Here is a 21488-nt window from a genome sequence, read left to right as displayed (position 1 = left end):
CGACCTCTGTGAGGAGGCCAGAGAAGTCCATCCCCAAGACTCCTTCTAGGTTCTGCAACAGACAAGTCCTGTCAATGGTGGGCAATAGGTTTCTAAGTGGGAGGGCTTTAGTTATGGCCAGAAACAGCACGCAGAGGTCAGGAGCTAATATAACAGCGTACATCAGACAGTAACGGTGAGGGAGAGACCGGGACAGCTTCGATATGTGAACAGGATTTGGAGAACTGAAGAGCGGGGCTCACACTGCGGACGAAGCTCTCTGATCGCTGACGTGAGTCGGTGTTCACTGTGCAGAGATCGCATCACCCGAACCGGTAGCTCAACTGTTCAAAGGACTTCAGCACAGTCAGATCGTACATGAAGTTCACCCACGTCAAACGAGCAGCGGATGCCTGATGGGTAACATCATGGTTAACAGAGTAACCAGAAACACCGACATCATGACATCAGCGATACCTAAACAAATCCAGTGCAGAAACAGACATGCATTTCATTTTGCGGGCGGAGTGAAGTGACATCTTTCCGTCAATGGTTTGTGTGCAGCATCAGTGTGTCACATTTTCAAAAAGACTCACAAAGCTTACAAAGAGCCACCCACACTTTTATCGATGGGATGTTCATCCTGCCAACAAACTCACGGAAGGAAAAGGTTAAATTCAGACTGTCGTGTGTGTCAGTGAACAAAAAACTGGCCAAATACGTCCACGGGTGCCGCGGGAGAGAGCTGGGCTGCATCCAACTACACAGCTTTGCACTTCATCGTGACTTACCTTTTTCTGAAGGACATTAATCTTTCTCTCCTTCACTTCGAGCATGTCTTTCATATCCCTAATCTCCCCAGCCAGAGTCCCCTTCTCTTCAGTGAGGTCCTGCAGTTGTTTGGACTTCTTGTTGAGAAACGACTCTTTTTCTTCCAACCGCAATCGCAGAGCATCGACCTGGAAGATGAGAATGAGAAACATTAAATAAACAAAGTCCTTATAAGAAAATGTACATCTAATAACATCTGATAATGAAGTGGGAAAGTAATGTGTGCTGCGGCTTTTGTCAACTACTTTTTACTAGATTTACTGGTTCTTTAAACTTAAAAAAAAGTGTTTTTTTTGTTTTCATAGACTTATTTTGCAGAGAACTGAATCATCACTTTAAAGCTTAAATTAGTCTTTATTTAACAATTTAATGGATGTAATGGCTCAAAAAGACAAATAGCTCTCCTCTGTTTCTGAAGGTTTCAGCTCACAGGGGATCTGTCATCTGTCACATATTAAAATGTGTAACATGGGTTTCCAAAAACATACGTAACCAAGAATATCCTTATTGGATCCTGAATATGACCATGATTGATTTAAGTATCAACAATCAAATCTGAAGTCTTGATGAACAAAAGGGAGAGAGAAAAACCCTAATCTCCGGTCTGTTTTCTACATAAATAACAGGAAATATTTGTTTCCCTCTACCGCCATTTTCTTCAGCAGCACTAAAGATACCACAACAGTAGAGGCCGCAACAGAGAGCGAGAGAGAGAGAGAGAGAGAGATTATTTGCAGAAGGAAGTCTTCAATTCCCCACCTTCCATCACCTATGGGGAGTCACTCATGTATAACATCGCCGGCTCACATGATCTGATGCAGCTCAGTGACACAGACTAGACAAGCGACTGCCAGGACGCACAGCTATTGTTAAATCACAAGACTGTGTCGAGAGGATCTGAAGCAGCTGCCATCCAGCTGCTGGGATGTTCGACTCAGTGGCCCAGCCTTCTCAGTTCCACAAGCGGACTACTGTCCACTCGCTACAGAGGAATACCCTCCGTGGGGCAAGAACGCACTCACCCCACCTGTCTCACAGACCCCAAAAAACACAAGAAAACACAAAATCACGGATGCTTTTCAGCGCGGCCTCTGGAAACACTAACAAAGACAATCCAAAGCTGAAATTGGAGCCAACGAATGAAAGGTTGACTAAAATTGATCACGACTGCTCTCTCCATGACAGACAGTTGCATAAACAAAAACAAAACTGAATTAAACAAACCCAAATAAAACAATGAGCTAACCCACTCATATTAACTCTGAACACGTTTCCTCCAACAGGGCTGAGTCTCAGAGGCCTAAACGAAACCTACTGTCCTCCCCGCTGTCATTCAAACTCCCCTTTATTAAACACGGAGGGAATTAGACTGAATCCTCTGCCTCCATTTAGTCCTGTATACATTCATGTGTATCCATACGGTCTGCGGGCAACTGCTAAATCTGACTACCAGCTGAGCACAAATTAAAAAGGCGTGTCTGCTAAGAAAAGCCTTCTCTGATGAGGATGAATGTTTGTATTTGTATATCGTTGCTCTAGTAATTGAGAATTAATGTACAGCGAATCCAGTGGTTGGAAAAACTGAGTTGTTGTTTTTCTACAGTCAGGTATAGTCAATCTGCTGCATCCCATGGGAGCATTGCTAATTGCATCACTGTAAACGTACTGAAATGAGACGACTCCTCAAGAGAAAGAGCAAAAATGCACAACTGAACGGCTTGGGGTTATTTTTGGTGGAAGTCCCATCTTTTCAACGCTACAATGGCTTAAAACAATAGGCGCAGCAGATTGCAGGACGTCCCCGAGCTGTCCTGGACTCGTTTAGCGTGATCTATTGGACATCAGTTTGCACATTCTTTTTTGCAATTAAAACGGGCCATTGCTTCCCCCCCACAGCATTCAAGGGGTGGAACACCACGGTCCAATCCATTGCGAACAGTCAAGATTGCATTCAGGCATACTGCAGTGTAGCAGTATTAAAAATATTACCATCCCCTATAAAAAAAACACAAACGCAACGTCTTTCCAGCCGTTCACTCAACACCACATAATTTAAGAAAAGTCCTTGATACATATTCAAGATTTTGCGGTTGCAGAACTATTAATTCTTGGCAAACTTGTCCAGTTCTCTTTTTTTTCATATCAGATTATAACAGCCTGCTCATATGCCGACCATGGTTTTGACATAAAGCAGAGGTCGCTGCAACAGTAACTTATTAATTATTTCATCCTTTTCTCCTTCCAGTTTAATAATGAGGCTTTTGGCAACTTAGCCACGGCCTTATAAAATGTGGAGTGGGCCTTGACCCGGCAATAAACAAGTCACTGGCGATGAAGAGAGCGTAATAAATGGGGCAGACTGAAACTAAGATGCGTTTATGAAGGCTACGACATACCGAGAGCCCAACCTGCTCTATCTCTGTGTCATGTCCTGCATGCTGAGATTTCATCTTGGCATTGTGCGTGTGTGCGTGTGCGTGTGCGCTTCGGCAGGTGTGTAGAATGTTTCTCCGCATCAACGCATTTCTTTTCAGTGAGAATATCTTCAGTTAAGACTGCAAGCTTCACATGTTGAACACTAACCCAAATTCCTGTGTTTAAATACAGGCAAAAATAAGAAATAATTAATTCCACAAACTTTTTTGGCCTAAAAGAGCAGCTTACCCCAAAAGCTTTTGTTGCTCCAACAGGTGAACAGCTCTGTAGCTACTGCTTGCTCTTTAAACCGTATCCTCTTGGATCCAAACACATCGTAAATTATTATAATCAGAATTGTGTTATTTGCTATATGTATGCCTAGGTGTCTCCAGATCTTTATTTAAATTTCCCTAAGACTTGTGATCCAGCCGAGTCTCCAATGGACAGCATCTTTCAGAGAGCTTGTGCTGATGTCCATTAAGACACATTCCCGGGACACGTCCCGTCTGCGTGTTGAGGACACACAACAGCAGCTATGTGATGGCACATAAAAAGACAGATACGTCTCCAAAGTGACTCCAAAGTACTGATGGATATTTAGTTTAGTTCCTTTGTTTCTTCCCATATTTATGACATCACTTTATAACTGTTTTTCAGAAAATACATATATATCACTTACAGATGACACAGTGTGAGGATTAAAATACTGATGGGATTGTGAAGTGCATGAAATAAAAATAAAATAACCAAATGCCTTTTTCATTATAGCTTCTAGGAAACTGTTTCTCTTGTCTCGCTTCTTCATTTGTGTTCCAACTGTTCTGTGTAAAATTATAGGTTCACAGTTGTGTGGTTGTCATTCTTCCATTAGATTCAGGTATAGATGAACTCAGGACACCCAATATAAAATAAAATAACTAAATCTGAAAGACAGATTGCACGTGTATAAATAATAACCCTTTCATTTCAATAAGGGATTCCAGGGAGACAGGACAAATGTCCACTTCAGCTCGCATGTCTGTACGTCAAAATGTATTGCTGTTCATTTGTGTTCGATACTCATCAGTTTCCGTTTTCCCAGCATGACTGGAGGAGTACAATATAATTCATGACCACCACTCCATCGCCAGCTTCGGGCACAGGGGCCAGGAATTAAAATCAAATTAAAAAGCCAGTCTCAAGACACACTCAAACATTATAGTGTGTGCTATTTAGCTCCATCACTGCCAGGAAACGGGCCCGAGAACCTTTCCAGATACATGTCACCGGCCAAGATCTTATTAAAACACTCATTAACAGGTTAGTTAGTAGAGTAGGGTAAGTGTTTAAACAGGTGTATTCTGAGAAGGCAGTAAAACAGACGCCACACAGCCCAACTCCTGCAAGAACGTGATGTCACCGCAGTATCCCAGCAACCGCCGCAATTAATTAATTAAAACTGCTCCGAAGGGTAATGAAATATAAAAATAGATGGAAAATTCATTAATTCTTTCACGATGTCCCGACGGCACTAAAGATGGGCACCAGAGATGCACAGGAGAAATAAAACATCCCCCGCGGAGCCACACCACCGTCCGCAATTAATGACTCAAGCTCTCTTTGATTTACGCAATTCAGACGCAACACATCCGGGCCTGCGGGGCCGGTTTAACAGAAACAACATTATTAGGTACCTTCGGATGTAGATGGAGGTTTAATTAGCTTAATTAAATGATTTGGACGGGGCATGAAAGGAACACCATCTAGACGAGACTGCTTTACCAACTGGCTAATTGCTGTACAGTGAAGAGGCGAGAAGCCCCCGGGTCCGGCGGCGGCGCTGAGCGATGTGCGTGACGCCCCCCTCGGCCAGATGCATCCCTGTTGGATAGCGAGTTACAAGTGTCTCAGGAATGCCAATTAATCTGAGCTCTTAACCCTTCCTGGTCTGTTAGTTTAGAATAAGTACAAACGTGATCCTTTAAAGGAATGAATAAACTACATACATAACATGCGTGTAGTGCATGTACTTACAAACTTCATACATTCTAGAGGTCTGAAATGTTCAAAAGTATGGAAATGCCATATAGTCTTTAGTCCTTAGATGTGGATGGCAGTGTGTCTTCTTGCTGCTTCTAATCTTATCGTAAAAACCTGTTTGATGGATGTTTGCACAGTGACTTTTTCGTTCTCTTAGTTTAATATTATCCTATAAGAACATAAAGTGTCCAATCAAAAGGAGGCCATTCGCCCCATCGTGCTTGTTTGGAGTCCATTAACAACTAAGTGATCCATGGATCCTATCCAGTCTGTTTTTGAATGTTCCCAAATTGTCTCTTCAGCCACATCGCTGGGGAGTTTGTTCAGATTGTGATGCCTCTCTGTGTGAAGAAGTGTCTCCTGTTTTCCGTCTTAAATGCCTTGAAGCCCAATTTCCATTTGTGTCCTATCCTATCCGGTTCGGGTGATGCGATCTCTGCACAGTGAACACCGACTCATGTCAGCGATCAGAGAGCTTCGTCCGCAGTGTGAGCCCCGCTCTTCAGTTCTCCAAATCCTGTTCACATATCGAAGCTGTCCCGGTCTCTCCCTCACCGTTACTGTCTGATGTACGCTGTTATATTAGCTGCTGACCTCGGCGGGCTGTTTCTGGCCATAACAGCCCTCCCACTTAGAAACCTCTTGCCCACCAGAGACACAATATTGACAGGACGTGTATGTTGCAGAACCTAGAAGGAGTCTTGGGGATGGACTTCTATGGCCTCCTCACAGAGGTCGTTTTCCATCCGAGCTTTAATACTGTTTATTTTAATTTGCTTGATATGTTGCGATTTACAGTTTACTGAGGATGCCTGTTCTGAAGAACATAAGAAAGTGTCCAATCGTTTGGTGTCCATTAATAACTAAGTGATCCAAGGATCCTATCCAGTCTGTTTTTGAATGTTCCCAAATTGTCTCTTCAGCCACATCGCTGGGGAGTTTGTTCAGATTGTGACGCCTCTCTGTGTGAAGAAGTGTCTCCTGTTTTCTGTCTTGAATGCCTTGAAGCCCAATTTCCATTTGTGTCCCAGGTGCGTGTGTCCCCGCTGATCTGGAAAGGCTCCTCTGGTTTGATGTGGTCGATGCCTTTCATGATTTTGAAGACTTGGATCAAGTCCCCACGTAGTCTCCTCTGTTCCAGGGTGAAAAGGTTCAGGTCCTCAGTCTCTCAGTAGGACATTCCCTTCAGACCTGGAATAAGTCTGGTTTCTCTCCTCTGAACTGCCTCTAGAGCAGCGATATCTTTCTTGAAGTGTGGAGCCCAGAACTGTCCACAGTATCCAGATGAGCTCTAACTAGTGCATTGTACAGTCTGAACATCACTGCCCTTGTGCTCAATTCTACACTTTTGACAATATACCCTAACATCCTGTTTGCCTTTTTTATTGCTTCCCCACATTGTTTGGATGGAGAAAGTGAGGAGTCCACATAGACTCCTAGGTCTTTCTCATGCGTTACTTCATCTAGTTCTATTCCTCCCATAGTGTCTTATAGTGGACATTTTTGTTACCTGCATGTATTACCTTGCACTTGTCCACATTGAATTTCATCTGCCAGGTGTCTGCCCACAACTGAATATTATCTGAGTCCCTTTGAATAGCCTGTGCTGCCGAGATTGTATCTGCTGAGCCGCCTATTTTAGTATCATATGCAAATTTTACAAGTATAACGTGGGACAGCTGCTGATACCTCAGCAAAGCTTTCATTGTTTGTGACCTGAGCATCTAAACGAGCCAATGCTACCAAACTGAAGCCTTCTGCCAGTGGATTGGCGGTAAATCGCTTCGGTTCCTGTCTACAGCACTTTGTTCATGTCTTCAAAAGTTCGTAAGTTGGGGTCCTACTGTATTTTCAATTCCAAGTACGGAGTTGTGCTACACCAGACAGGACGCAGGCTGTTGGGTTTTCGTTGAATCTGTAAGTTTGTTTGTTTGTTTTGAATCAAATATTCTGTCCCTATGCAGACATCGAGCGATCGGTGTAAGTTTGAGTAGCCAAGGAGGCTCGATATATTCGAATCCACCACACATATGAAATAAACATTCTCATTTCAATCCTCCGTTGTCTACAAAAGACGTTAAACATTAAATCATCCAACCCGTCTCCCTTGCATGGACCAGAAGTGCGCCCTATATTTTGATTTTGTACTTAGAAGGCATTGATAAAATGTAGACTAATATTAACAGCAAGGAAACCCTCAGAAGCTCATGCTGTTCAGTAATGTAATGATACTTATACATTCAAAATACTTAAGACCAATTTAGAAAAACGTCAATCAGCTACTGTAATTTCCATGTTTTGGATCAGTGCACCTAGACTCCCAAATAATACCTCTTAAATAAATTGCGGAGACTCGCGCCAGACATAATACTGTAAGCATGAGCATTTTGTTAATGTAATCTCTTACAAATTTCACAGCTTTATACAATCTCTAGACCGGGAGCAAAACGACATGACAGGGTGCTCAAGGCTTTGGACGTGGCGATAATTTAATTTAATATTTTATTGCCTTATAAATGTTATTCGGTCTCGGGCTATACTAACATGCCACTACTATATTTTCTCCTGACTGATATTAGTAAATATCTGTTGGCTAAACCCTGTAACTAACTAACAAAATAGGTAATAATCCATCTTTAATTGGGTTTACACACACACACACAAATAGACCATGTTATTAAACATGAAAGGAGTTACAAAGTTGTACAGAGTCTCTAGGTTTACTTAAGCAAATGTTTAACTTATTTTTACTGAAAGGCAAAGGAAAAATGACTTGTCAGCAAAACCACAAAGCTGTACAACACTGGCACAGGGGCTGCATGTGATTGTGTTGAATAAATACACTTGTCTAACACACGATGATTAAGGATGGCTTTCCATTTGAAGGCTTGTTGTGTTCAGACCATTCTGATGCATCTGGGGGACAAACTAATAACAAAAGCATCGTTTACAAACCATAGTTGTGGCCACCCCAGCGACTGGACCATGTGAAATCGGTCAGTGGCAACGACTTCTCTTGCATTTTCAAAGGCCCGTAACGGGGAAACCTCCGAAGTTGATAACTGCTGATGACCTCAGAGCAATTTGAGAATATTAACCCCAGCGCAGAAGGCAGATGACTTATTTTTCTGGAATCTGCTGTAAGTACAGGAAGTCGTGTCATGCCTGCAGTTCTCAGACCCGTTTAGGATGTCAATAGCAGACATGATGTCATGCTTCACTTCACACGGAGCACCGGGCCACAGCACTCTTCCCTTGAACCAGGCCGGATGGAGAAGCCACTCACTAATGATGTAAACCTGACTCCAAACGGGTCAAAATGTGTTCCCAGCATGCAACGCTGTAAAACACCACAATTACACACATACACATTCACAAGCAAATTATATTTAAGTGTAAGAAGAAAGAAATAACTTAATACTGATTGAAATACTTTCCTATTATTTAATTTACAATATCACAGGTTAATGATATTGTAGTGTACGGGCAAAATATCTGGATCCAAACTATCGCCAGTCCAGCACCGAGCTGAGCCACAAAAACACTTTGCTATGTGTGAGCAACACAAACTCAAATTGTGCTGGAGTTCAGGTGTTTATCTTCCACAGGACTGTATATCGTTTTATAGACCTTAATCATTGCAGCTTTTTAAACAAGACGAGGCTCTCACTCAAACAAAGCACAGCTGTTGACTGAGATCAATTCAGCGACCAGAGGGCAATACTGGGTGTCCTTTATGAGTCACAAACACGCCTGAGCACAGAGATCACCTCTCGACCTCTCAGAGCGTGACTCAGCTATCCGTCACAAAGTTTCATTTAAAACAAAATATAATGTATATATTCCCCTGTAGTAAATAAACAATACCAAAACACAAAAACATTTATAAGAGAGGCCGAACTGCCAGAAACGTTCGATAGAAATTTCCACACGAAGGTCAGACCACGGCTCAGACTCCACACGGGATTTTGTCGAATTATCCAAGTGGCAGAACTTTAATACATGATATTTATTGTGTAATTTGTCATCATTATCCCGGACAGTTAAGAATAATATATGAGCAGTGTTTTTTATCATTAGGTTCGGTGGATATTAGCGTATTATCTAATTATTTCCAATCTTCAGTGCCAATCGCCACTTCCTGTTTTGCAGTGTTTGAACACATCACCAAAACATGGAACAATTCCCTGGCTGTTTACACATCCGCACTGGTGCTCAGAGAGTGCACAACGATTAGAGGGACAGGCTGTCACTCTTACATCACTGCCTTTCTCTTTAGGATTTAAATAAAAACACTTTACGTAATATACTACAGAGCTATCCTAAAGTTGCTCACTCTCTCTCTCACACACACACACACACAAACACGTGTCGCTCTCCGTGTTTCAGTGGCATGATGGAACCCCAGCACTGAGCTTTTCAGTTGGGGTTGTGTTACTCTTGGCACCAATTTCCTTCTTTTACAAGAGCTACAGGACAAAGTGGCGGATTTTGATCCCCGTGGAAGTCTTCTACTAACCAAATAATATTCGTCGATCCTTCCAACTTGCTCCTGAACCCTGTGCAGACAGTGACGTGGGCCTGGGGATGAAGCTTTCGGGGCTCCACTTTCACAGGTTTCACAGCTCTCGATACGAGACCTATTTGCATTTTGGTCCTAGACGCTGATTTAATGGCAGATGCTCTCTAATCCCCGTCACATTACTTGTCCATGAAGTAATGAGGGAATTAAACAAACTGAGGTGAAGGTTAGCGACGACATCATTAGCATAACGTTTCCATCGGCCCCGACCCGAGCATCAGCCTGGGATCGATAAACCCCAACAGCAGCAAAACCATGTCGGTAATGATAGTGTTGAGTCCAGTCTGAATTAACAATCGATGTGTCAGCCAACATGCACGTAATTGTTGCTGTTAATTGTGATCATGGACATGTTTTCTTGGTCAACTACCGGATGAAATCAAAACCTCAACCCACCAGCCGAATGAAAATGACAAACCCAAGAGCCCCTTAGTTTGAGAGAACTTGGCTTTTAATTTGTGATTGGATCGTTGGCTGGAGGTTAGATTAAGTACATTTATTTTACAGTTTAAGGGGCACACTTTTCTGCATTCCTTTCCCAAGGTAAATTATCAGTATGCACAATATACACATCTGCCATTAAACTGTGCTATCGGTCCATAAATAGCTGAAGTCTGGTACCCATAGGCTACGGAGACTCATCACTGCGGGAACCATTTATTTACTGCTGTTTTTGGAAGTAATTATTTACTTTCCCAGATTAAATGGATACTTTATTACAGGAACCTCAGGGTGTGGATAGAAAGACTCTTCATATGCAATGGATGAGCAACGTGTTTGGTTTGGTCTGGGAAAATGCCCGCCACGCACACCGAGCACATGGAAGGACCAGTGTTTTCCTCTGCTGCATTCTCCAAGTCTTATATCAGCTTCAGAAATGAAATATTTTACTTTAAAAGGCAGCGGAGTTATCTCAAACGTTTTCCCATGCCGCTACGATCCAAATCGTTCCTGAATGGTTGGCATTTTTCTTTTTTCTTTGGAAGAGTACAGCTGAATGCGATAAACGGCGGCAATCACCATAATTGAAATAATCGTCAGGTTGAGGAGGATGCGTCACATTTTTCAGAAACATTCTTACCAGGCGTAGTGGCGGCTCTGTTCGCAACCCCACACATGATCAGATCAAAGCCCGTCAGCTGGGAATCACAGGAGGCCACCCGTAAACAAATAAAATATGTATTCTGTATGGGGAGATGAGAAAGGTTGTTCTTATTGATGTGTTAACGTACGTACGTATGGAACGTGTATTTCACACGAAGTATTCACCATCAAAGATGCTCTTATCTTTCTTTGGGCTGTTTCAGTGCGAATCATAGTCCACTGAAGTGGCTTCCTTAATAACTGGAAGGATGGGCACAAAATGAAGATTTTTTTTATCAAGTCAATACAACATCCCTTTGACCCCAAGTGAATGAATGAATCACCACCCAGCTCTCAGGCATCTTCACGTTTAATGCCGAACGAAAGGCACTACGAGGCAGGAGAAACATTCCCTCATAAAGGAACAGTATTAATTTAGATCCGCAGCATAGAGTTTATTCTCCCTTGCCCGTCGAACAGCTCGTTATCCTTAATTAAACGTGTAAAGCACGGCGAAGGAGTCATTACGGGGTGTTGGAGAACGCAAAAGACCGTCTCTGCAGACCTGAATAACAGCCTTCACGGTGGACTCTGAAGCACACTTATAATTTTCCGCCTGCAGCAACAGAAGAAGAGAGAGAGAGAGAGAGAGAGAAAGAGGGGGGAAATTGCTACCATATGTCAACAAAAAAAAGTGATGCACACTAGCTTTCCTTCATTTACAAGAACCCTTGGGCAAAGAAAAATAAAACGCAGTCGCCACCACGGTCCACTTTGTAAGAGCAAACTGCAGCCGGCCGCCTTTAAACTCTCCCAAGACCCTCTGCAGCAGATGAAAGCCCCTCACAGTGATTAGCCAATGCACTTTCCGATAATTGCTCCGAATTCATCGTCTGCTTTTCTCATGTGTTTTATGCCTCGCGGTTTCCTCCACGACTCCGGGACGTATCATGTTAAGACTTCTTTTCACAGGCCGAAGCACCTGTTGTTTTCGTAGGAGAACAAACAGAAAGCATGATTTCTGCTCAGAATGATTGTTTCTTCGTGACGTACCTCTCGTTCGTCCGGCAAAGGGATTCATATAGTTAAATATCTGTCCACAGTTCGGGAACTCAACCAGATAGATTTTAACTGAATATACAAATAATTTGCACACTAAACTGTGATCATTTTCAATTGTATTCATACAGTAACTTGAAACACATTTCAAAAGGAGCCTCGCGGATGATCTAACGCACAGGAAGCAATACTGGTAGAGTTGTTAACATAGCGAAATGATAATATTATTTGCTGCTCTTTCAAATACATGCATCTAACAACACAGAACCCCTACCCCCTCGACATCCCTCCCAATCAAAGGCTGAGGCCAAGGACCCGAATACATCATAATCACATCATGGTGCATTTCCTGCAAAACCGTTTCCAGTGCCTCCAACTAAACGTCTTGAAACTATTCGCTGTAATCAAAGGGGAAAAAAAGCCACCAAATGCAAAACACCTTCTACTAAATTAAAACTTGTGTCGGATTTATCCTCAAGAAAAAACAGACGGCGATCTGTGTGCGGTCCGGTGTAGGTTTTATGTTGCATCTCTATCTATTTAACATTTTTATATTTATAATATAGGGTTATGCCGAGCACTCACACTTGCTCAAAGACAGTAGCACCTGCATCTTCACTCCACGTTAAATTAATACGCCCACCTTGCAGAGGAGACATTCATTGAGCTAATGGCGCATTTTCGGCGCGTTTTCCGTTGGCCAAGCGTTGTGAGGAGATGCATCATCGTGGATGGACTTCAGCACAAGAGACCAAGAGGAAAATAACAGTTTGAGTTGGCAAAATGACCCCGGACACCTGGCACAGTTCGTTCTTAAACCCTATCAGACATTTGAGCGGGAACGATATAATAACAACAATAAAAATACTTGCGGACTCTTTAAAGAATCATTGCTTTCGCTATCGTCCAATTCCCCGCTGTGCAAAAGTGCACAAGCATTATTTCGATAATGCATTCTTCTGGAAAATTCCAAGCCTCTGCCAGAGGAACGTTTGGCTGAACAAAGCGGCGATGAAATACAGCACATCTGAGGGAATCATTCACTCCTAATTGGCAATCTGCTCTACACTTAGATGATTTTTTTAAAGAATTGACACCAACTAATCACTAATCTTTAATTTGGAGGGGGATGATTTACAGTCCGGCTTGAACACACGCCCTCGGAAATACTCCTCGGAGTCGGGAGGTCAACATTTTAAGTATTCCTCTTGGACTATTATTCCCAAATCAATTTTCCAAATGAATTTCAATTTGAGATGTTTCATGTGTTAACGTGAGGTCGGTGGGAGAGAAATAAATCTCCCAAGAATCATCCCGTGTAAAAGACACCACAAGAAAAGGGTCTGGCGTTGGAGGGTCAGGAGAAGCAGACGCGGCTCTGGGGAAGAAGGGCTCCTTTCTTCGCCCGGCGGGGGCCGCGTCGTGTGGGTGGTGGGGAGGGCAGGGGGTCGCAGGGTTAATGAACATTCAACCGCACCGCAGAATTATCGCCAGCCTCCATAATTGTAACCGGTACTATAACACATCTCAAGTAGCCCGGCTTCCCGTTCAAATCATGGCACACTCACGTTCATTAATGTTTTCTAAATACTTGTGTCACAGATGGTAATCATTTTGAAGATCGTTTACAATCCTGACACCCTGATTTATTGGCACTCCACTAAACAGCCCCATTAACTACATTACTCACCAGGTTTTTTTTTTTTCAGATCTTTTCCACAGTAAATTGTTCCCAACTTATATCGGCAGAAACCAGAATGTGTCGAGCACTCGGTAATTAGTCACTCTTGCCGAATTATGTACTATAAATTATATGTATGCATGTATATGTATTTATTATGATTATGGTTATGATTATTATTGCTGGCAGGCCTTCTTCACTGAATGCACCATGCACGCCCTCAAGGAAATATCAGTATCTGTTTACTAGAAGGAAAAAAAAAATTCTGAAGTGGTAGGACACTCCCACCCTGCCCCCCCCTACCACCGATGGATCTGTTGTGCTCTGGCAGAAATTACTCCGTCTTGCCACTGTTGAGGAGCTGAGCGGTGAAGGTCTCCCTAAATCGAAAGCTGCCCTAGCCTGAGGTGACACCCCCCCTCAGCCGGAGTGGTCAGTGGCCGGTGACGTACTATCTATTCGCCGGCACAAACCCAGCTGCCGATTCCCCCCCACAAACACAACCGTCACCCCCCCACCCCCACATGAAACTGCCAACTTCCACTTCTATGCTGCTTTCAGAGAACCTGTGACATACGATGCCCTGATATTTACTTGAACTTCTTCGACGTGATTTAGTATGATTATTGCTGTTTAATTTCGTGGCGGAAAGGAGAACCTCAAACACATGCGCCTAAGAGCTCAACGAGATGATATTGGAAAATCATTTACACCCAACATAGTGCATAGAAGGTAGTGCATAATGGAATTTAATTAATAAAGCATTGTACACAAATGGGGAGGGCTCAATATAGCAGAAGAAATCAAATATATTGAAAATTAAACTTGAAACAAAGCCAGCACAGTAGGGAAACTCAATAAGGACATTTAGTCCCTTGTGTTATTAGTGCCCTTTCTTTTATGAAGCTAAAAGCAATTCCCTTTACGATCCCAAAACGACACGACTTTGGCTCATAATTGCATAATGTGCCGGCAAAGGGAGATAGCATCTATAATCTCGAAACGTGGACTAACTGTACATAAATATTAGAAAAGTAAACACAGCAAGAGTTTATGCTTGACCAACGCACAGATGGCTTGAGCAAATTAGTCACAGAGGCAGGGGATTATCTGTGTAATGCAACCTACCAAAGAAATCAATTAATGTTGATTGGTTGCACATTTCGTTTATAAATATTTACGGTAGATTTACTCAAAAGAGAAATAAAAAACGATTCAGAACAAGCCAATTTTATATGTGTGTGATATCTTTGCATTTGTTTATCATCATAGTTATTAGACATTATTATTCTTATGATATTTACAAAACACAACCTCCAATTAGTTGCGAACGTCATTTAAAATCCAAGACCCCGTTTCAAAAAGCAAGAGCAGTTTAAGCTCGAGCCAGCAGGGATTTTTCTGTCTTTTATCATTTTTCTAACAGTATCACAGCGGAAAATGTGATGCGAGATCATTACAAAATCATGGTTTTGACACTTCACCTTTCTGTTTATCTTAAAACAGACTTTCAGGCAAGTGTCTTAACAGGAACGTCAACACGTGACGTAAGAGAAGCCCAGAGCCATTCCCTGTGATTCTACCAAATTCTCCTTGTCCTCCCAGTAAAAACTTCATCGCTCTTCTACTTGTTGACCTCAGCTCTCGGTTTCCTTTCAAAGCTATGTACAGGAATCTTATTTAATTAAGATTAAACATGTCAGGAGATGCAGCACTTGTTTAGTCTAGTGGAGAGAGTCCAGGGAAAGAGAGAGAGAGCAAAGAAGACCAATCCTCCCTTTCTCTTGATAAAGCGGCCGTATCAAGCTAGATAAAAAAAACGTGATGTTATGTTTCACCAGCGTTCGACCCAGTTTGACCTCCTTGTGTGGCAGTGATAAAGGTATTTGAATCGAGCATTAAAAAAAGTATTCAACGACTGTGTTCATACTCAGGAAAAGCCATTTCACAGGAATGTTCCCCATTAAAATGCTTATTTGGCTTAGCTGAAGACTCCCAAAACCAGCAGGGTGTCATAATAACACATATCTGAGGCACGTTGGCCAACCGTTCATCACCGAATCACCTCAGAGACATAAAGCAGCGACTTTTCTGTCCTCCTCTGTCCTAACGTTGCAATGCACACAAACAGGACTAATGAGCCGTCAGTCAGCCTGCGTTAATAAACTACACGATTGTTGTTCTTTAATTTAGGCCTATTTTGAGAAGATTTAATGTTTTGTGTTTTGTACAGCTGTGAGTTAATATACTATACAGCTGGGAGCTCCTAATATATTGTTAGACACTTTTAATTAATGCGTGACTTACATAGTACTTTAAAAAACATTCTCCAGACAAGTCCTCCACATGCTCACTAACAAATTCACTTTTTGCTCGAGAGATACAGTTAATACGAATCACCAATATTGTTAACCTTATCGGCCAATTCCACGTCTAACTCTCCTGTATTACTGTATTCACCTGGAAGATGCAAAATGCTTGGCGATTAAGGGGTTAAGTTTCGCTCACATCTGTTGAACACTCGGCCGCTTCTCTATCTCTCCCCTCAAACAATGTCCCCACAGAGTAAGCGAACCTGTTCCCCTGGCCGGCGTCTCTCCCCAGCCCGACCCCGGGCGCTTTTATCTGACCCCACTGTTTATACATCATTAATAAAAGAGAGTATTAAGACAATGGAGGCATACATGGGCCACGAGGAAACGTTTGAGCCCCAGCACTCCCCGCCGTCATCCAAGCCCCGAAAATAGAAACAAACAAAAGAGGGGGCTGCGTCGCAACCGAACCGTGTCCTGACCGCCGATTCGAGAAGTCTCTCTCAAACACAGTCCTCCCCACCGCCAGACCTCCCAACGGCCGATAACATGTTCTTCAAATATGATATAGACATCTGTGCTGTGTATGCAGGATTTGATTAATTATCTGGTTCTTTTTTGTGCCACAGGAGTGATACTGCCTTCATATTGTTCGACAAGATGTTTTGTGTGTTTTTGATCATTTATTACCATCGTTGTATTTTTCATTACGATTTCAACTCAGGTAAAGTTATGTTTATTAGTTTTGTTAATCTAATAAAGCATAGGAACCCAGCCCACTTTTTCAGACGTATTTGAAAATGTAATCAATTTGATGCAACTGGCAATATAGCAAAGTTGACTGCATTCCAATATTGACCACCTGTTTCAGTGGCTTAAAAAAACTAATACATCTCAGTGCAACTCATCTTTGCTTATGTTTCTCTTTAGTATTATGATTATATGAATTATGTAATCTGAAATGTAGTTATAAACAGGAAAGTCATGATAAAGTCCTTCCACATCACTCCTAAATCAATGTTTTTCTGAAGATTTGATTCTCAGAGATTGAAAAAAAATATATATATGTATATACACACAAACCTGGGGTCTAACGCGGATTTATTTAATTAGCTAACAGCAAAGGTCGTCCGACAGGCCTCTCCACAAACCTGCAGTTGCCTCCCAGCGTACCAAGTGCGAATATTTCACTGGGGGAGGACCACCACACCGAAAAGCATGACTCGGCTGGCGGGAGCTGTTTTTGCACATTCCTCCTCAGAATATATCAAATATTGCCTCCCTGACACATCTCAACAAAGAAAATAACCCAGAAGGTGGAGCGAAGACCACCGAGGTCAGGACTGTTTCTCCAAGGAAGGCCCCATGATGGGCGAGACGGCAAGGCACAGCAGCCGCTCGATGGTTCATAAGAACTCAGTGTACAGCGGGAGCGGCAAAGCAGCACGGCGGATGGATTTAGATCCACCACTATGCCAGCTGCGGATCCCAACAGATGATTCAAAGTTTAACAGGGAGTAACAACAACAAGAAAAACTAAGAAAACAAGACAGATTTATATTTTGATGATATCTAGAAATGTTCCTGCACTCTTTTATGAGGAACCAAATCAAAGGAAAAAACCCAGAGTTCGGCACGGATTGAGGGAACAGAGGTATGAAGAGAAAGAGGGCTTCAAAGTGTAACTGATTGTAGGAATGTTTTCACAGGATAAAGCTGATTGGTTCCCTGCGATTAAAGTTGCTTCTCACCGGCTACCTGGTACTGAACGCACTGTACATCGTGGATTGTACAATCAACATGATCTTGGGCGGGTTTACTTCAATCCAGATGAACGATAAGATTCGGACATTTGCGGAGCAGCTGTCGAGTAGGAACAGTAACCCCCCGAGATTGTTTACAATACTTCACAGATGATGGACATTTTCATTTATAACTTCCAGTGGTCGTGCCATTTGGAAAAACAGACGATTCCAAGTGGCACAAGCTTCCCAGCCGCCACACTTTTGTCATTCCCGTCCTTGGTGGCAAATCCCTCAGAAAGCCATCATCTGGGAATTTATCTCGGGGCAAAGAATACAGATAACACAATGTCCGGAAGCCACCGAACGAGCGCGGTTCACACTGACAGCTCCCATTACACCATGATTTATAACGTCAAGCGCTGGGGGATGAAACGGGTCTCCACTACATGGGAGGACAAAAATAAATATAAAAATCCCGTGTCATGTATCATGTGCATTAGCCCCAATTATCCACGAACCCATCATGCAATGGGAGGCTCCTGTTTCCAGATAACCCCCACGTTAATTCCTCTCAGCATGATGTATTCGGCTTCCTCATGCCAAAATACTTTGCACATGTATAGACAATTACACCTAATTTCATCCTAAATTGCTTCCTGCAATGAAGAGTGGACATCATTAAGAAACTTTCTCCATTTCCCATACAAAAGAGATCTTAAGTATCATTTCCAAAACGAACAGAAGTTTCAGGAAAATTCCCGGCCAGTCCCGACTGATAAAATCATTAGACTCACACAGTCCCAACTTCAAAGCCTCAGAATAGGATCCAGCCAGGCCTCTAACCCTTTTAAAAACAGCGGGTCGTTCTTTAAAAAGCTCTCGGACCCTTTTTTACAAGGGAAGGTAATGCGGGGCAGCGAACAGCTTTCACTGCGTTTTACTGCCGCTCAAGATGATAGTATAACAAAGGTATTAAAGATTAGGTCATGGATTTAAAGTGAGGTTATCAACTCAAAGGAAGGCAATGAAAGCCCAGATGATAACTGCGGATGAGCCGGGTGATTCCACTCCAGTAATGAATACCAGAACAACTGAAAATAGCCCACAATGCATTGTCCTGGAGATGCAAGGCCTATCTTTACACGCACTTCCACCCAGGCTGTCACGACCATATGCAGTATTCATCGGCAGCTACAGACGGAGATTGGCGGAGAGGGAAAGACGTCCTCTATCTTTTTCCGAACGTGCGTGATGAGCCTGCAAGCACTTACCTCGGTCTGGAGAATGGCAGCGCGCTGTTCTTTGGCAGTAAGAGACTCTTTGAGCACCTCGATGTGTTGTTTGCAGTCTGAGTTTTGATTGTTCAGCGTCTCAAGCTTGGTTTGTAAGGCAAGGAGTTCGGATTCCTTTTTGGACAGTTCCTGTTTCAACTGGTCGATCTAGATAGAGAAGAAAACAAAGAGAAGGGGTCGGGGGGATCAATAGTGTATTTAAAACCACTGTAAAGTACCTGCAATGCACTGCCCCTTAACCACTGGTGCAAGAGAGTCAGAGAAGGGGAAATAGACACTCAATAGTTCAGTGGTTTGTATTTTGTGCTCCAGAGGGAAGACAGTTATTCAACAATATCCCCAAAATTTATCCAAAAGCTTTTCCGAAATATCAGGCTTATTACAATTGTGGGCTTTGGGGTGAAAGACCCCAGGGTTAAATTTAATTAGTTCACATACATTTAAAAAAACTTAAACCATCCCCTTTCAGCCTTCAACTGCCATGATGGCTAGAGAACAAGATACAAGCCTCTCGCAGTCTCTCAAACACGCAAAGTGTGAGGAGGTAACCAACAAGGAAGAGAACCACCTGAGACTGCCTCACAAAACCCAACGGCTCTCTGAGCGTTAAATCACAACACAACAAAAACAAGGCTAATGAAAAGTGAGAAATGTGGAAATAGTTCACTCAAATATTTGGCAGTTTGGATAGAATAATTGCAAAACGGACATTATGGGAAAATGTGCTCCAGAAGTCAAATGGGATGGTGTGTGTGTGTGTGTGTTCACCTCTGATTGTCTGCCAAAAACTTGACTTGGACTATTTCTAAAGAGTAGCGCAGTGAGCATTTTAAGGCCAATCGACAGTTATTTCTTAAAAAGGTACTTCAAAGTGTTCTCCTATCCAAGGATGTTGGGAAATGGGAATAGTGGGGACATGGGACCTCACAGTAGCCCTCGCAGACCCGAGACAAAATTGTGGCGCAAAGTTATCCTAAAAAAAAAACAACAACAAAACAAAAGAGCACAAGTAGAGCTAATTGCGAAGTGAGAGTCTAGGGTTAATGTTTGTATTCACAAAGAGGCAGAAACAACGTGTCACATGATCCACAGATGTATGCAGATTCCCTGTCAGGAAGGGGCAGAATTAGGTACGAATGACAGTTGAGTTTTGTTCTGCTGCTCATATTTAATTGATCCTAATGGCTCTCAGTTGTGCAAACAAACAGAATAAATTAGCTGTCTTAAATGAGTTGTTCACATCGAATATCATCTTCATCTTCTCTCCTCTCCCCTCCTCAGTTCACTTATTGCTTCTTGTATATCCAACAACTTGTTTCTTGGGCAAATCGTCACTCTCTATAATGTGAACTGCATCTCAGGCGAAGTAAAACACAAAACACGATCTCTTGTAAGAAAGCCTGTCTTATGCTCTCCGGTTCCCTGCTTTAACACACTGCGTGGGCTTGATGCACTGGTGGCACAATAAAAATGTCTCTCTTTCGCTGTGCACCCAGAAAGAGTATTAAATATGCTTAAAATACTTAAAATTAAGTTGAGTTAAATTAAAATAAACACCTGTAACGAAAGTTATCTTGTGGCCCTGCGAAGCAAAGGTAGATATAAATTATCTGTCTTACAAAAGTAACAACAGTACGGTCTCTTACATTTAAAACACGGCATGAAACAAAAACGTGGTGGACAGCTATCTACGAAATAAAAACATGACCTTACGTTTAAAAAAAGCACAGTTTGTTTAACGCATCCCTGAAGTTCTTTCTGATAATAAATAATGCATCTGCCAGAGCAAGCTGTCATGCTTTTCCCATTAAATTATACATCAGTCCTACTTATGATTAATGAAAATGGTCTATAAAAAGCTCCTGTGCTTTCATCTCCCAACATGTCCGACTCACAACACACAACGGACACACACCCCTCGTTGTTGTCGTGCGTCTGCTTTTGCACGACATCGGTCCGTGTGGTGCGGCTCGCTTGCTTTTTTTGTCGGATGGAGATTTCTTTTTTCTTTTAAATGAAAAGCATACAGATGTGGACAAAAGCCTTTCTTCTGGCACATGGTACAAATAAGTGTTTATTTCAAAAGGTCAACAGGCGGCCTGGTGTCCTGAGAAGGATTATAGCACCCAAAGCTGTTATTAATGAAAACCCCATTGTCGGAGCCCAGTCCCCCCCGTCTCTTATCAGGAAGACGTCCGATCTATCTGCGCTCTTGATCAACAGCCCTTGGCGCGGAGAGACGGGGTGAAGAAGATCCAGCTGACGACAGCATAATACATACCATCTAAACAGAGGTACGACAGATGGAAAAAAGCCCTGTTTGTCCTGCCCGTGCGAAGGAGATCATTAAGCGTGATCTAGAAAATAGTTGAGCCAGGCAGTGACATTCGCTGGACTTTCTATAACCCAATAATAATAACCAATCATCATCATAAAACAATTTAAACTACTGGTTATTCTCCAGAATGAAACCAAAGCATTTTGCTG

General features: G+C 42.5%; 1 protein-coding gene across 7 annotated transcripts in view; it reads right to left on the bottom strand.

Moving 5' to 3' along the window:
* The window catches only part of erc2 (ELKS/RAB6-interacting/CAST family member 2), a 272071-nt gene that overhangs the window by 177927 nt on the left and 72656 nt on the right, over positions 1–21488 (bottom strand). For all 7 annotated transcript variants that reach the window (XM_066697715.1, XM_066697717.1, XM_066697716.1 and 4 more), the window contains exons 6-7: positions 18981–19148; positions 771–938 (exon numbers count right to left, since the gene is read on the bottom strand). In XM_066697715.1, coding sequence (XP_066553812.1) covers positions 771–938; positions 18981–19148 — 336 coding nt within the window. The remainder of the gene's footprint in view (positions 1–770; positions 939–18980; positions 19149–21488) is intronic.

Source organism: Amia ocellicauda, chromosome 3 (genome assembly GCF_036373705.1).
Source record: "Amia ocellicauda isolate fAmiCal2 chromosome 3, fAmiCal2.hap1, whole genome shotgun sequence".
NCBI lineage: Eukaryota > Metazoa > Chordata > Actinopteri > Amiiformes > Amiidae > Amia > Amia ocellicauda.
The sequence above is the reverse complement of the archived record's forward strand: the minus strand, read 5'-3'. Positions and strand labels throughout refer to the sequence as shown.